The sequence below is a fragment of the Marmota flaviventris genome, chromosome 4, assembly GCF_047511675.1.
Source record: "Marmota flaviventris isolate mMarFla1 chromosome 4, mMarFla1.hap1, whole genome shotgun sequence".
Taxonomy (NCBI): Eukaryota; Metazoa; Chordata; class Mammalia; order Rodentia; family Sciuridae; genus Marmota; species Marmota flaviventris.
Window position 1 is genome coordinate 31,517,337 of NC_092501.1, and position 16,010 is coordinate 31,533,346.

Sequence of the window (16,010 nt, forward strand, 5' to 3'; positions counted from 1 at the left end):
TCTTTTGTGACTCAGCTCATATATCTCCTCTTTCTGAGGGCCTTTCATCCTGAGCAGGACAAATGCTCCCACAGGAGCTCTGATCATTCCTCTGTAAAAGAAGTGATCACACTGGGTGGAACTATTTCCTTGGGGCTGAGTCACCTTCATCCATGTTCTGGACAAAGTAGGCACTCATGAGCGATGAATGAACAAGTAAACAAATAATGCAACTAGGTGACCAAGTGTTGAACAATAAAGTGCTTGTTATAAATGTCTTGGGACATCTGTGGGTCTCCTCTAGTCTGCCTACACCCAGATATTGATTGACTAATTCTGTGTCTCCAAATCTCAGAGCACATAGGCTCAGTCTTTCTCTCTGTGTGTCTTTTCCCACTTGAGTTTACAATGGGCAAATGGGCAAGGCTTTTTTTGAGAAGTGGTCTCTTTAATTTTCTCACTATCACCTCATACATCCTCTCTCAGCATCCTTAGTAGCTCGGATTTCAGGCACATACCACATGGCCGATGCAAAGCTTCTTTACATACTCAAAATCTTAATATTATATATACTAGGTTTGGGGAGTTTTACTCACTTATTGAAATTTTCTTTCTTTAGAATGTGTAGCATTTGGTGTGCTAGGGAAGTGTGGTTATCTCTTATAATTTCAGGGGCTCTGGTGCTGCCTCTCTGAACTCTATATGCTGCCATACCTGAGCAACCGCATGCCTGCTGTGGCTCCCAGGTAAACAGGTGTCTCATGGTGCTTGGACACTGGAATCACGTCCCTGGTCTTTTCCATGCATTCAGCCAGGTAGTCACCTATTTCCTGTAATTTCTGAGCATATTTTGAGATTCCAGGACCTACGGAAAGATATAGAAGAGGATAATCATTTTTTAAAAAATATATAGGACATACCTTGACAATATCAGAGAAAATATAGTATTGCTGTGAAAATACAAGAAAAAAATCAATTTCCTGATGTGATATATATTAAGTTACTATACATAGAGGGTAACTCACTGGACTTAACATTGTTATGATTTAATTTTCAAATGTGGAGGAAAGTCCGTCTGGTGCTTGATAATTTTGCCACTGGATAGTACAATTTCAAGTAATTGTATAATGTTGTCTCAGAATTTGATGTGGATCTTACAGTGTGCTTCTCTATTAGCTACTTCTGTATGATTCTTCCACAAAATTATAATTAGCAACATTAGTTCCTAGAATACCTAAATAAAAATTATATTTATAGCAAAAGTTAAATTAAGCACCAGACATACTTGCTTCTAGTGAAAAGATAGAAGCTGCTACTGGCTATGTGATCAAGGGAAGTGCCTAAAATTTCTGAGGTGGGTTTTTTTTCCTTCATTAGCAAAAGAAGGAATAGAATCCTTGATTCTTCAGTGACTTTCCCACTCCAATACTCTGCTTCCCTAGTAAAACTTTTCCTCTAGTTTTAGAGTGAAAATGACTACTGCTATGGAGAGGATGAAGATTCCTGAAGCTTTTAAAAGTTAACACTCAATATTTTCATCTCACATTAAGATAAATGTCACACTATTAGTACATCATTGCAAGTATTTGATTTAAAGATAATTATTCAAATAAGTTAAGCAGATCTCATTCACAGGTTTTAAAACAGCTAATTTATTTAACTTTAATGAGAAAATTGGCTCTAAATTACCAGCTTTTTGGATTCAGAAAACCAGGACTTAGTATTTCTTTCTCTCTTACTCTCTCTCTCTCTCTCTTTCTCTCTCTGGAGAGGGGGAAAATACTGTATTTGTTAGGTCAAATATTCATGCACTCATGGGATGAGCCTCAGAAAACATATATCTGTTAGATTAAAAAAAAACACCACTTTTGTAAGAATGGAAGGCATTGAATTAAAATGAGGAATCTGGACTTTAATAAATTAGAGGAAATATTGTCTCAGAATTGATGGGGCCAATGTCTTAGAACATCTAGCCACTTGGTATAAGGATTTTGTTTCCTGGAAACATGCCCTAGTACTTTCTTGACAAATTATGAAAATTAGTGAACTCCACAAGCCATCAGACTAAAAGTCAATTACCTTCTAGGATCCAGGGTTCCTGTCTGACTGAAAACTAACAGTAGGTTCTTGCTTAAAAGGCCTAAAGAGATAAAAGAGAGATTCTGGTATGACATGGTAATTTCTAGTGCCTGATGGGGTACTGGGTGGAGAGAGGGCAGAAAGCCAAAGCTTCCTTGGATCAGAGCCTTAAAAGAAAACTGACTAGAAACACACACACACACACACACACACACACACACACACACACTGTAATGCAGTGGTTCAGAGCAGCAGGAATCCTAGAGCACGGTGAGACCTAGATTCCTGTCCTAGTCCTATTGCTACTTGCAAGGCACTAATCTTCTCTGTAAAAAAAACAGAGAAGAAAACTCTGTAAACACTCTCTAGATAGGAAAGAGGGGTGGAAAGGGGAGGGAAGGGGCAGGGGGTTAGCAAGGATGGTGAAATGTGATGGACATCATTATCCAAAGTACATGTATAAAGACATGAATTTGTGTCAACATACTTTATATACAATCAGAGATATGAAAAGTTGTGCTGTATATGTGTAATAAGAATTGTAATGCATTCCACTGTCATTTATTTTTTTAAAAAAATCAATAAAAAAATTTAAAAAGGCTCTGTAAAAGAAACAAGATTTAAAAGATCCTTGAGATCCCTAAAAGTCTATGATCTGGTCTCTCCTGTGCTGAAGGCCTGTCAATATTTCTTCCAACCTGTAGATTAAAGTGCAAAGATTAACAGAACAGCAATTCTTTGGACCAGCACCTTCTGCATCACCTGGAAACTTGTTAGAAATACAAATTTTCAGGCTTTCTTCCAGATCTGCTGACACTGAAGTTCTGCGTATAGGGCTGTGCATCTCTGTTTTAAAAGCCCTTCAGGTGGTTATGATACACTTTCAAATCGGGAACCACTAAGATGTGGGTTTGAAGTCAGGCAGGCGTTAGTTCGAATCCCAGCTTCTTACTAGTTCAAGTAACCTTAAACAAGTAGTATGTGACCTCGCTCAATCTCAGTGCCCTCATTTTTTAAAAATTACTTTTTATTCTAATTTGTTACATATGACAGCAGAATGCATTACAACTCATATTATACATTTAGAGGACAATTTTTCATATCTCTGGTTGTCCACAAATTAGAGTCACACCATTCGTGTCTTCAATCCAGTCCCTTCGTTTTTTAAAAATGGAAAATAAACTAAAGGAAAAACTAATCAGAGAAGAAATCAAGTCAAGTTAAATACCAAATATACACAAAAATGGCTGAGAATATAAATCATGTTTCAATAATAACCCTGGATGTTAATGGCCTAAACTCACCAATCAAAAGTCATAGACCAGCAGATTGGATAAAAAAAAAAAAAAAGAGCCAATAATATGCTGCCTCCAAGAGACACATCTCATAGGAAAAGACATCCACAGACTGAAGGTGAAAGGTTGGGAAAAATAATACCACTCACATGGACTGTGGAAGCAAGCAGGGGTTTCCATCCTCATATCAAATAAAGTAGACTTGAAGCCAAAGTTAATTAACAGGGGATAAAGAAGGACTTACTGCTCAAGGGAACATACTGCTCAAGGGAACCATATACCAACAAGATTTAACAATTATAAATATATATGCCCCAAACAATGGAGAATCTTTGTTCATCAAACAAACTCTTCTCAAGTTCAAGAGTCAAATAGACAACAACATAATAATTTTGGGTGACTTCAACACACCTCTTTCACCACTGGAGAGATCTTCCAAACAAAAGCTGAACAAAGAAACTATAGAACTCTATAATATAATCAATAACTTAGACTTAACAGTCATATATAGAATATTTCATCCTTCAACGAGCAAATACACTTTCTTTTCAGCAGCACATGGATCCTTCTCTAAAATAGAACATATACTATGCCACAAAGCAACTCTTAGCATATATAAGAAAGTAGAGATACTACCCTGCATTCTATCAGACCATAATGGAATAAAATTAGAAATCAATGATAAAATAAGAAATTAAAGCTACTCCAATACCTGGAGACTAAATAATACCACTGAATAAACAATGGGTTGCAGAAGACATCAGGAGGAGATTAAAAAATGTTTAGATGTGAATGAGAACACAGAAACAACATATCGAAATCTCTGGGACACCAAGAAGGCAGTTCTAAGAGGAAAGTTCATTGCATGGAGTTCATTCCTTAAAAGAAAAAGTCAACAAACAAATGACTAAACATTACATCTCAAAGTCCTAGAAGAAGAAGAACAAATCTACACTCAAAGCAGTAGAAGACAGGAAATAATTAAAATCAGAGCTGAAATCAATGAAATTGAAACAAAACAATTGAAAAAAATTGACAAAACAAAAAGTTGGTTCCTTGAAAAAATAAGTAAAATTGACAGACCCTTGGCCATGCTAACAAAGAGAAGGAGAGAAAAAACTCAAATTACTAACATACATGATGAAAAAGGAAATATCACCACAGACACAGAAGATAATTAGAAATTATTTAGAAAACTTGTACTCCAATAAAATAGAAAATATCAAAGGCATCAACAAACTTCTATAGTCATATGATTTTCCCAAATTGAATAAGGGTAATATACACAATTTAAACAGGCCAATATCAGGTGATAAAATAGAAGACGCCATTAGAAGCCTACCAACCAAAAAAAGCCCAAGACCGGATACATACACAGCTGAGTTCTATAAGACCTATAAGGAGAACTAATACCAATACTCTTCAATTTATTTCAGAAAATGGAAAAAGAGGCAGCACTTCCAAACTCATTCTATGAAGCCAATATCACCCTGATTCCAAAACCACATCAAAGAAAGAAAACTTCAGATCAATATCTCTAATGAACATAAATGCAAAAATTCTCAAAATTCTGGCAAATTGAATACAAAAACATATCAAAAAAAATTGTATACCAGGATGTGGTTGTGGTTCAGTGGTGGAGCACTTACCTAGCATGTGTGAAGCACTGGGTTTGATTCTCAGCACCACATATAAATAAATAAAATAAAGGTCCAACAACAACAACAAAAATTAAAAAAAAAAAAAGATAGTGCACCACGATCAAGTGGGGTTCATTCCAGGGATGTAAGGTTGGTTTAACATATGGAAATCAATAAATGTAATCCATCACATCAATAGACTAAAAGATAAGAATCATATGATCATCTCAATAGATGCAGAAAAAGCATTAGACAAAATACAGCATCCCTTCATGTTCAAAACACTAGAAAAACTAGGGATAACAGGAACATATCTCAACATTATGAAGGATATCTACACTAAGTCCCAGGCCAAAATCATTCTAAATGGAGAAGAATTGAAAGCATTCCCCCGAAAAACTGGAACAAGAGAGGGATGCCCTCTTTCACCACTTCTATTTATCATAGTTCTTGAAACACTGGCCAGAAATTAGACAGAAGAAAGAAATTAAAGGGATATGGATAGGAAAAGAAGAACTCAAATTAGCATATTTGCGAACAATATGATTCTATATCTAGAAGACCAAAAAAATTCCACAAGAAGACTTCTAGAACTAGTAAATTAATTCAGCAAAGTAGCAGGATATAAAATCAACACCCATAAACCCCTTAAAAACAGCATACTGATCATGGCATTTGCAGGGAAATGAATGGCATTAGAGAAGATTATGCTAATCCCAAAAAAACAAATGCCGAATGTCTTCTCTGATATAAGGGGGGTGATTCAAAATGGAGTTGGGAGGGAGAGCGAGGGAGGAAGTTTACCTCTAGATAGGGAATAGGGGTGGGAGGGAAAGGGAGGGAGATTGGGAATAGAAGGATAGTGGAAGGAGACGGTCATCATTATAAAAAAATTCATGTATGAAGATGTGAATTTGGTGTCAACATACCTTATATACAAACAGAGGTTTGATAAATTGTGGTATAAATGTGTATTAAGAATTGCAATGCAAAAAAATTATGAATGTAATGCACTCCTCTATTGTGATGTATGTAAGAAATAATAAAAATAAATAATTAATTAATTTTTAAAAACCAGCATACTGTAGGGACACAGCCACATCAATATTTATAACAGCACAGTTCACAATAGCTAAACTGGAACCAATCTAGATGCCCTTAAATAGATGAATGGATAAAAAAATGTGGTATACACACACACACACACACACATATACATTCACACAATGGAATATTATTCAGCATTAAAAGAGAATAAAATCATGGCATTTGCAGGTAAATGGATATATCTGGAGAATATTATGCTTTAGCATAATCCCAAAAAATCAAATGCTGATTATTTCTCTGATATAAGGATACTGATTCATAATATGCTGCAGTGTGGTGGGGGCAGAATGGGAGGATTAAATGAACTCTAGCTAGGGCAAAGGGGAAAGAGGAGGGAGGAGAAGGGAGGGGGTTTAGGGGTAGGAAAGACAGTGGAAAGCGATGGTCATCATTACCTTTAGTACATGTATAAAGACACAAAGGATGTGACTTTACTTTGTGTACCACCAGAGATAGGAAAAATTGTGCTCTATATGTGTAATATGAATTGTAATGCATTCTGTTGTCATATATAACGATTTAAAATAAATAAATGAAAGTGCAAAAAAAATAGGATATAATACCTACCTCAGCAGGAAGATATAGGATGAAATGAAATAAAAAATGTTTAGTTCTTGGTCAGTGCAAGACACACAGAAGTGATCCATTAGTGGGGAATTGGTATTACTTAATTACTTCCATCGTGTGTGTGTGTGTGTGTGTGTGTGTGTGTGTGTGTGTTGCTGGGGCCTGGTGTATATTAACATGCTACTCTATCACTAAGCTACAATTATTTATAGATTTGCTTATTTTCCAAGGGATTGATCATTAAGGACTAATTTTGATATTATTTTTATGATGGTAAAAAGTTACAATAGCAGCTCCACTGTGTCCTTCATTGGCATCCTATATTTGGGACTCCTTCTCCTCTTCTGCTCTGCTTTCATAGCCTCTCATGTTCACATATCCCACTGTGTCCCCTTCCCTTTTCTTCACCTTACCGGCCACTTGGCATTCTTCTATCTGTTGAACTATCCCTGTGTCATTCTCCTTTTCAGATGGCCAGCTGTAGATGTACAAACTTGTGTGAGAAGAGCCTGCATCCAGCACAATTCCATACTGAAGGCAAAACAAGACAAAAACTTATCAGTATCACATCATTCTTCATATTCAGCTTTCAACAGAAATGTGACAAGGACAGGGTTATCAAAACCACAAGGAGAAAACTTTTTTTTTTTTTGTATTTGGGATTGAACCCAGGGTTGCTTAACCACTGAGCAACATTCCCAGCCCTTTTCTATATTTTATTTAGAGACAGGATCTCACTGAGTTGCTAAATGCCCTGCTAAGTTGCTGAGTCTAGCTGTGAACTCGTGACCCTCCTGCCTCAGCCTCCCGAGATGCTGGCATTTCAGGCGTGCACCACTGCACCTAATTAAGAAAGCATTTTGATTTGAGAGGAACACTAGGCCAGGATGGAGGGCTGTAGTTACCTGGATCAGTAAAGTGACCAAGACACCTGTCTTTTTAGGGCAAAGCTCTCTATGCTGACTGAACATTAGAAATGTCAGGCCTTACCCAGGGCAGAACCTGAGTGGAAATATTAGTTAGAAACTTCTTAGGTCATTCTAAGGTACAGCAAAAATTCAGATCCCCAAGGAATGAACAGAAAGCAAGTAATGTAGTAGTTGCCAGACTTGTCTACACACTGAAACCACCTGAAGAGCTGCACAGACCATGATGCCTGTGTCCCCTACCAGATACTGTGATCTAATGGGTCTGGTATGTGGGCCTGGGCTTGGTAATTTTTATGCAATCCCTTGTGATTGTGTTGTACAGAAAAGTTGGGGAACCATTATTAATCCATTGAAAGTTTCAAAGCCAATAATCAATACCTTCTTCTAATTTTAGTTCAGTAATATGATTTTTTTAAAGAGAGGCATAGAAAATATTAAATGTACTTGCTTTTTAATTGTGTCATTAATTTTGAAATTGTATTCATAAGATTTCAGCTCAATCTTCATAAAGAGTAAGGGGAGAGTAAAGAAAGAAAAAAAAGGGGGGAGAAAAGGAAAACAGTTTAAAGAAGAACTAGATGGTCAGAGGAGAGAGGGAGAAGAACAAAACTACCATACTATATTACAGGAGTGCATTAAATGTGCTAGGCACATGTAATATGAAGCAGAATAGTTCTATAAAGTAGGTGCTATTTTTATTTCTTCTATAGAGGTGAGAAGCTAAAGTACAAAAAGTTAAGTAATTTATTCAATATACAAAGCCATTAGGGGATAGAGCATGAATCTGAATTACAGTCAGACTCAAGACTGTATGCTTAAGGCCTTATACATGGAAAGAGAAGCAAGGGATGGGGAATCGTTTTCAAACTGGTAAAATTGACTATAAAAAAATTACACAAATCTTAGATGTGTATCTCTGAAATTCTGCAAATGTGCACATCTGTATAACCACCAACAACTATTTGGTGGTGGTTATACTAGAAGCCTAGCTGTACAGGAATATCAGGGTACAGAACATTTTCTAGCTGCCCAGTAGGATTCCTAATAGCCCTCTTAGTCATTTTGCCCCACGTGTAACCACTGTCTTGATTTCCATCACCATTGATGAGTTCTGCCTGTTTTTGTACTGCAATAAATAGGATTCACATAGTGTGCTCCTCTTTTCTGTTTAACTTTACCCTGCATCTGTAAGGTACATTCAAACTGTGTGTATCAGTACTTCTTCCTTTTCCATTATTACAGAATATTTCATCATATGCATATATTACACATTTTGTTGGGGGATGTTGGCAGTATAGGTGCCAGGGACATTCTAGCACATTGCATTTTGTGGAAATAAGCTCTCATTTTCTTTGGTATCTACCCAGGAGTAGACTGCCAAATGCCCATTTTTATCAGTTTGTACTCACTTTGGTTATATCCCTGAGCTGAATCAGGAGGAAAAAATGCCATGGAGATTAATGACATCTGCCATGGGCTTGTGTTGATAATATGGTGGCACATGCACTTTCTATGATCTCTATCCTAGAGAGAAACATGGAGGGAAGTATATGGGGAAGCAAAAGGAAGAGAAGCAAAGGAGGCACTTCTGAAATGTGAGCCAACCCTTGTCACACTTTGCTGCTTATTTCACTGAGGACCTCAAAGTGTGGTCTGCCATTTGAAAGCATTTAATTTAGCTCTCACCCCACCTCGCCACTGCCATCCTCACATTGTCTTACCAAGTAGGAGGACTTAAAAACCTCCAGGGAGAAACTAGGACAAGAATGAGACCTCCCCGGACCACTAGGAATAGCTAAAGATAGGGCCTCTTGAGTGACCAACTTCAATGCACTTCACTACAGACCAGGAAGCAGTACTGGTGTGAGTACCCTTGAGCCTGTCAATCTTCACAGTGTTCCCTGCCTTCTCGTGCACCACAGGGAGCCCCTCTAGGCACTAGCATTTTGCCCTCAGAAAGAAAGGCCCTGGGCAGGGCAAGCAAGCAGGCTGGACAGACCTTGCATCTAGGCTTGTTATCAAAGGAATCCTAGAAAGGTTTTAGCAGCCTTTGTGGGCAGAAAGGGACACTGACTAGAGCCCAGAGTCTCTGGAACCGTGGGAAACTTCCCAGGGTGGAAAAAGAGTTACACAGTAGAAAATTCTATTGTTTACTAGCAGGGTTCCTGAATTCTCTCTGCCAAAATTTTTCCAACTGCAAGGACATATGATAAAAGGTAGTGAGGCAGCAACAATAGCCACTTTTATCTGGAATTGGAACATTCTATTCCAACTGTAGACACGAAAGTAACCCTTCCAAGTTGCCAGGCTTCCTTCTCTCAGCCTGCTTCTCTAAGGCCCTGCACAGTGAGGTGGTTGAGAAATGAAAGCATTTACTACATTTTGTTTGCAAGCATTTTAAAAGGGGGCAGAGTGCATTTTTACTCAAGAATTGAGGACATTTTACCTTTTGTTTACAGCATACAATGCTAACCTGTTGAGCTGCACCAAATTTGTCTCTTCTTTCTTCTGAAATCTTTTGCAAAATTAAAAAAATGGTTCTTTTCTTGAGATAGCTAAAGCTTGCTTTTCTGGAAGCTCTCAGTTTGGGCATTTGGGTAGTATGCTTTTCGTGGCTATAGGGTCTACCTGTAGCCCAGGTAGCTACCACTTTTTGTTTTTTTTTCCCATCACCACAGCATTTTTTCCAGGGCGCATTTCAGAAAGCATCTCAGCATATAAAGCTTCCCAGAAGCTTAGGGAATGTTCCTGCTCTATCCCTCTCCTAGCCTAACAAGCCTATTATCTAGTGAATGTCTCAGAGAAGCCTGGCAGTGGAAGAACCCAGTGTTTCTTTGTGGCTCATACTTAAAACATTTCTAAAAGCCCATGTGAACATGTCCTTCATATCAAAGAAAAAAAAATCAAAGATTCAAGTGGTGTCAATCCTTTATTGTTCTTTTAATATTATTTTCTATTTTAAGAGTACTAAAAGTTAATCACTTAGAAAATGAACAGAAAAAAATGACATTTAACATTCCATCTACATATTTTTATTTTATTCCTAAAAATAATGTGTTAATTTTTTTCTAGTCTTTTTTCAATAAATATTTTAATACAGTTGTAATCTTAACTGTGCATACAATCTTATCCTAAGCTAATTTTGATCATGCACATGATTTTAGTGAGCATAACTGATCTTCATGAGCAATGTCTCATGAACAGAAGTGATGGTCTGGGAAGCAGAACCGTAGAAATGACTTTCCCTGATGGATAGGGCCACCAGCACCCTTGTGGCCTTGTGAAGACATGTAAATGTGGATGGCAACAGATCCTGAGCTCACTGAGACTAGAGGCCACATGAAGGTAGGGCAGACCACTCCTTGGGATGGAAATAATTCTACCTGCACAAATATCATGGTTCCAGGCTTTTGTGTAATCTCTTTAGGTAGCAAGAAAGAGAAAACTGGAGTGTTAGAGGTTCTTCCTGACTCTCCAGAAGTGGGACATTGAATCTTTTTGTCTAAATCTCCTTGTTTAACAATTACGGTTGCACTGGCCTGCTTATACCTGTCTATGGGCCACACAATTTATGCTCCAGTGCCATTATCCAGAAAGCCCCTCGCCTGAGATCCCCACCTTCTCTGTTCTCCTCTGATTAGGTTCTACCATCCTAATTAGAATGCTTGTCTTTTTCTTATAAAGACAACACTGAGCACATTTTGTAATTATGTATTTATGTAGCTATTTGATTAATGTCTGTTTTTCCCATTAGATTTTAACCCACATGAGGGTAGATCTACTGTACTTTCCACAGTATAGCCAGCATCCTCCATGGTATATACTACTAAATATTAAGCAAAAAAAAAAAAAAAAAGGAATCCAGCAGATATTGTCAAGTCAGATGAAAAAACAAAGGGAGGATGGAACTATACGTTTCCTAAATTCCTTGCAATCCTAAAAGAGATTAACACAATCTAATATAAAGAAGTGGCATTGGAATGGTTTCATGCAATCCTCCAAATACCTTATAAGCCAGGAGAATGTTTCCCCTGCAATATTATTGTTTGGAAACACAATCAACAACACAACAGTAGTTGGGGGGGGGGGCTAATGAGAGAGTTTAAAACCTAAAAGCTCTGCTTCCAGGAATGGATTAATGACAAATATGGCTTAATGAAAGTACATCTGCATCTGCCCTCCTCTTCTTGACTGCTATACCAGGAACAGTGTTTTTCCTTTCCTGAGATATAGTATTTAAGTTGCCATCTTGGAAAAAAAACTAGGACCTTACAAGATACCAAACATGCTGGGTGCTTGATCCAGATGCTGTTTTCTCTCAGTCTCCAGATTAATGAGAAAATTAATTTCTGTGTTTTATAAATTATCTTGTCTGTGGCATTCTGTTAGAGCAACTCAAAATGAACTATGATAGCAGGCAACACAGGCAACAGTGTGATCACTAATTTCACAGGTTCCTTTAGACATACTGTTTCTTCAAAAGCTTTCTTCAAAGTTCCTGAGCTTTAGCAATAACATTATCCATCTCATCAGTCTGGCTTAGAAAGGCTGGTATATAAACAAAGCTTATCCTTTGAATGTGACTCTAGTACTCTATAAACAAACCAGATTAATTATAGAGATGCAAGCAGGACCTATAAACATTTACAGACCATTTTCTTCCTTTCTCGTTTCTCTTTTTCTTTAAATGAGATGCTACGTCTTCAATACAAACTACTGCTTTGCTTTGTCATTTGTCTTATAAACAGTGGTAAAATACACATAACACAAAATTTAGCATTTTAACCATTTTTAAGTATACAGTTCCATAGAATTAAGTATATTCACATTGTTCTAAAACTATGACCATAATCCATCTCCAGATGCTATTTTCTAATGCAGATAATGTTAAAGTCCAGTAGAATAAAATTAATACAGATATTTTCCAAGAGTATTTGGAATGCAAAGCAAATTCTTCATAAAAACAAAATCAGAAATACTAATCTAAGAGTAGCACTTTAGTTCATTTTGGAAAAATAAAGGCATGGGGAAGAGCAATTACCTTTTAGCAGCAGTCAGAACCCCTACAGAGTGCTAGCTATGTATACCACCCTACAAGCTTGAGGTCTTTCATAGAATACATCTTCAGTAAAGCAATGTTGACATTTGGTGTCTGCTGAGGGCTTCTGATGTGCTCAGCATTCTGAGAAGTCAGTCATATATTTTATACCATTTAATCCCCACAACCATTCTCCAAGTAGGTACTGTTATTATCTCTTTGTATGTGAAAACTGAGGAATTTAATTACCCAAAGTCTCAACTAGAAAACAGTAGATCTGGAAACAAAATGAAAACAGTCTAGTCACTGAGGCTATATTCCATGTAAGTGGCAACTTTTAAGGAAGGCATGTGATTTCACATTGGCCAGTCTGTGTGCCAAAATGTGGGATGTTCATGCTAATGTGACAGTACGCCAACTCCCAGTGTGCAGTGGGGAGCAGGCAATTAAGGAGTAGATCCCCAGGCCCTGAGAAGGCACTAGGGTGACAGTGGGTGACCGGGATCTCTAGAGGGTCCTGAAGCAAGGGTCTGCTTCCCACACTGATGCTCCCTGCTGCAAGGTAGGTCCTGTGCCCTTCACATCCAAGAAGGGAGCAGTTTTATCTATTCAAGATATTCACTTTATCCACTGAGTCAATAAATTTTGGGAAGCCACCACCCAATTCAGATGTTTTGTTCTTTGTAATTGAACTTTACTTTGTGCTTATTTGATTAATGATTATTTCCCTCACTAGACTCAATGAGGGCATGTACTTTGCCAATTTTGCTTATCACTCTCTCTCCAAAACTGAAAATAGAGCTGATGTTCAAAGACTTTTTGTTAAGTCAATGAACAAATAAAATGTATGTGAAGACAAATGAAACCTAGCCACTGTCTGCATACCCTAGCAGTATCTGGCCAAGTAAAAACATCAGTACAACAAGGAGTTGTGGCAGTGTTGTGCAGATGTGCCCCAGGCATGAGGCCACCACCTCCCCAACAAGGCTGAAGCCAGATAGGGTCAGCAGATATAACACAATATTGGATCATCAGCACAGAACAAATATCCAAATAATGTTATTTTTTAAGTGGTAATTTGTAGACACAAAACAGTCAGCCTTCTATCTCTGTGAATTCCACACCCATGGATCCAACCAACTAAGGAGCAAGAGTATTTGAAAATAATTTCATCTATACTAAACATTAAGACTATTTTTTCCTGTCATTATTATCTAAAAAATAGAGTATAACTACCACTTACATACAATGTATATTATATAAGCTATTATAAGTAATCTAGAGATGATTTAAAACATGTTGGAGGATGTACAGTCATTTTATGCAAATAATCCCCCATTTTATATAAAAGACTTGAGCATCTACAGATTTGGGAATCTATGAGGCAGTCTTGGAACTAATCCCTCAAAGATACTGAAAGACGATTGTACATTATTCCAATTAACCACCTAAAATGCTTTAGTAGCCATGATATCTAGGGATGATCCTGGTACTAGTTTACAAGTCACACAAAAATGTTTCATTTTTTCCCTTACTTTAGATTTTATAAAATGTTTTATCACATACCTTATTCATATAACCTAGCTTTGAATGTTTTCACAGATATTTCAAAGAGTTTACTCTAAAGTTGCAATGTTCAGTAGAACTTTCTGCAGTGATGGAACTATTCTGTGTTTGTATTGCCCAATTTTTTTCTCCTTTTTATGTGGCAGAATTCATACTTAAATTAGTACACAATCTCAACAGATAGCTAGTTTTCTTATATCAAACTACCTTTGTGTGAAATAAATCAGTGATGTAACATAGATTCATTTCAATGTCAGTGGCTGCTCTTCAAATACCCATACCTTTGACTGAAAGAATGCCAAAGTCCTTGTTCCATTTGCCAGGCCAGCATAACAACACAGAAGCACAATGGACTTGAAGACCAGAGTGAATGAAGGAAAGTCATCCATGACCACAAGTATTCACTGGGAGCACAGAGCCTGAGTCTGTCATGGATTTTGCCTTCTGGGCAGTCCTTCTCTCCAGTGATGTAACACTGAACATGCAAAAAGGTCATATCAAGAAGGCAGTCATGCTCTTTTGGAGCTGGTAAACAAATAGCAGAACCAAGATGTCATGAGCCTTCTACTGTGAGTGAAGTTTTGCCAAGAGAACCAACATCACTCAACATTAAAAGGCAAGAGAGCATGGACAGTGAGACAGCCTCGGCCTTCTGTCTAGACAAAGCAGCTGCTGCACTCAGCCTCACTGGGGCAAACTTGTGTGACAAAAGGACACCAATGTAACACCCACTCCTCTTCTTTATCGCAAGAGCTTTGGGTGGGAGGCATAAGTTTCAGAACCCTGGCATGTGCATTCATCCATCCAGCCTCACAGGTCATCACCTTAAATACCAGAGAATGTACTTTTGCACACACGTTCAAGGACCTCTGTAGTTAAGTCAACCTCTGGATATGCCATTGCCCATGTGCACATGTGTGCTTGTTAGCATGTTTGTACCAGCCTGACCTTTACAGATTTGTTTATTCTCACTTCAGTGCAAGTTTAAAGTGGTATGTTTTCAATAAATATAAATTTACTGCATGTTTTGTTTTTTAATGAACAGATTAAATAATGAACATAATTCAAGACTTTAATAAACTGAAAATGAAGCAGAAATACAACACAGAATGTTAATAAGCCTAATGATTTTAATGACTTTAACTAGCTCTTTAAATGTAGAAATTTCACAAGAAATTTTCCTAAGAATTTATTTCAAATGACTCTGTTTGATACATGCAGACATCCTTTCACCTTTTTGTATTTATTTTCCTGCTTTCTCTATATTTTTGAAGATAAGAAACACATCTTCTCTATAATCTTTGATTTCTGATATGCTTTATACAGAGCTAATAAATTTTATTATTTTGGTGATAGTGATAATAACAGAGCAAAAAGAGCAGAGTGCAGTGTTGTGATTGACCCATGATGAAAAATGAGTAAGTTGTAGAGATAAAACTAGACCCTAGGATATGAGCATATGACTGTGACCATAGAACATGGTACAACAAAGGTGTGGATGAGGTTAATGAAGTAGTCATCTTTGTTGAAGGGCTGACCTACTGAGTGGCTGAACAATAATAAAGGCAGTTATCTTCCTGCTACTAATTTAATCAAGGCATTTCCTCTTACAAAATGAGCATCTGTTTCCATTTTATCTCCCTCATCCAATGGATTGTAACTTGTAACTGGGAGCTGTATCCTTATCCTCAGTTCTTCCCGTATGCTCTAATTTATCCTCACACCCCTTTCCACACTCCGCTTGGGGCTTTCCCTCTCTCTCTCTCTCACACACACACACACACACACACAAACACACACACACAGACAC

General features: G+C 37.4%; 1 protein-coding gene across 3 annotated transcripts in view; it reads right to left on the reverse strand.

Moving 5' to 3' along the window:
- The window catches only part of LOC114083696 (ectonucleoside triphosphate diphosphohydrolase 1-like), a 97,285-nt gene that overhangs the window by 26,067 nt on the left and 55,208 nt on the right, over positions 1 to 16,010 (reverse strand). For all 3 annotated transcript variants that reach the window (XM_071611051.1, XM_071611053.1, XM_071611052.1), the window contains 2 exons: positions 7,081 to 7,198; positions 694 to 844 (listed from right to left, as the gene is read on the reverse strand). In XM_071611051.1, the coding sequence (XP_071467152.1) occupies positions 694 to 844; positions 7,081 to 7,198 (269 nt within the window). The remainder of the gene's footprint in view (positions 1 to 693; positions 845 to 7,080; positions 7,199 to 16,010) is intronic.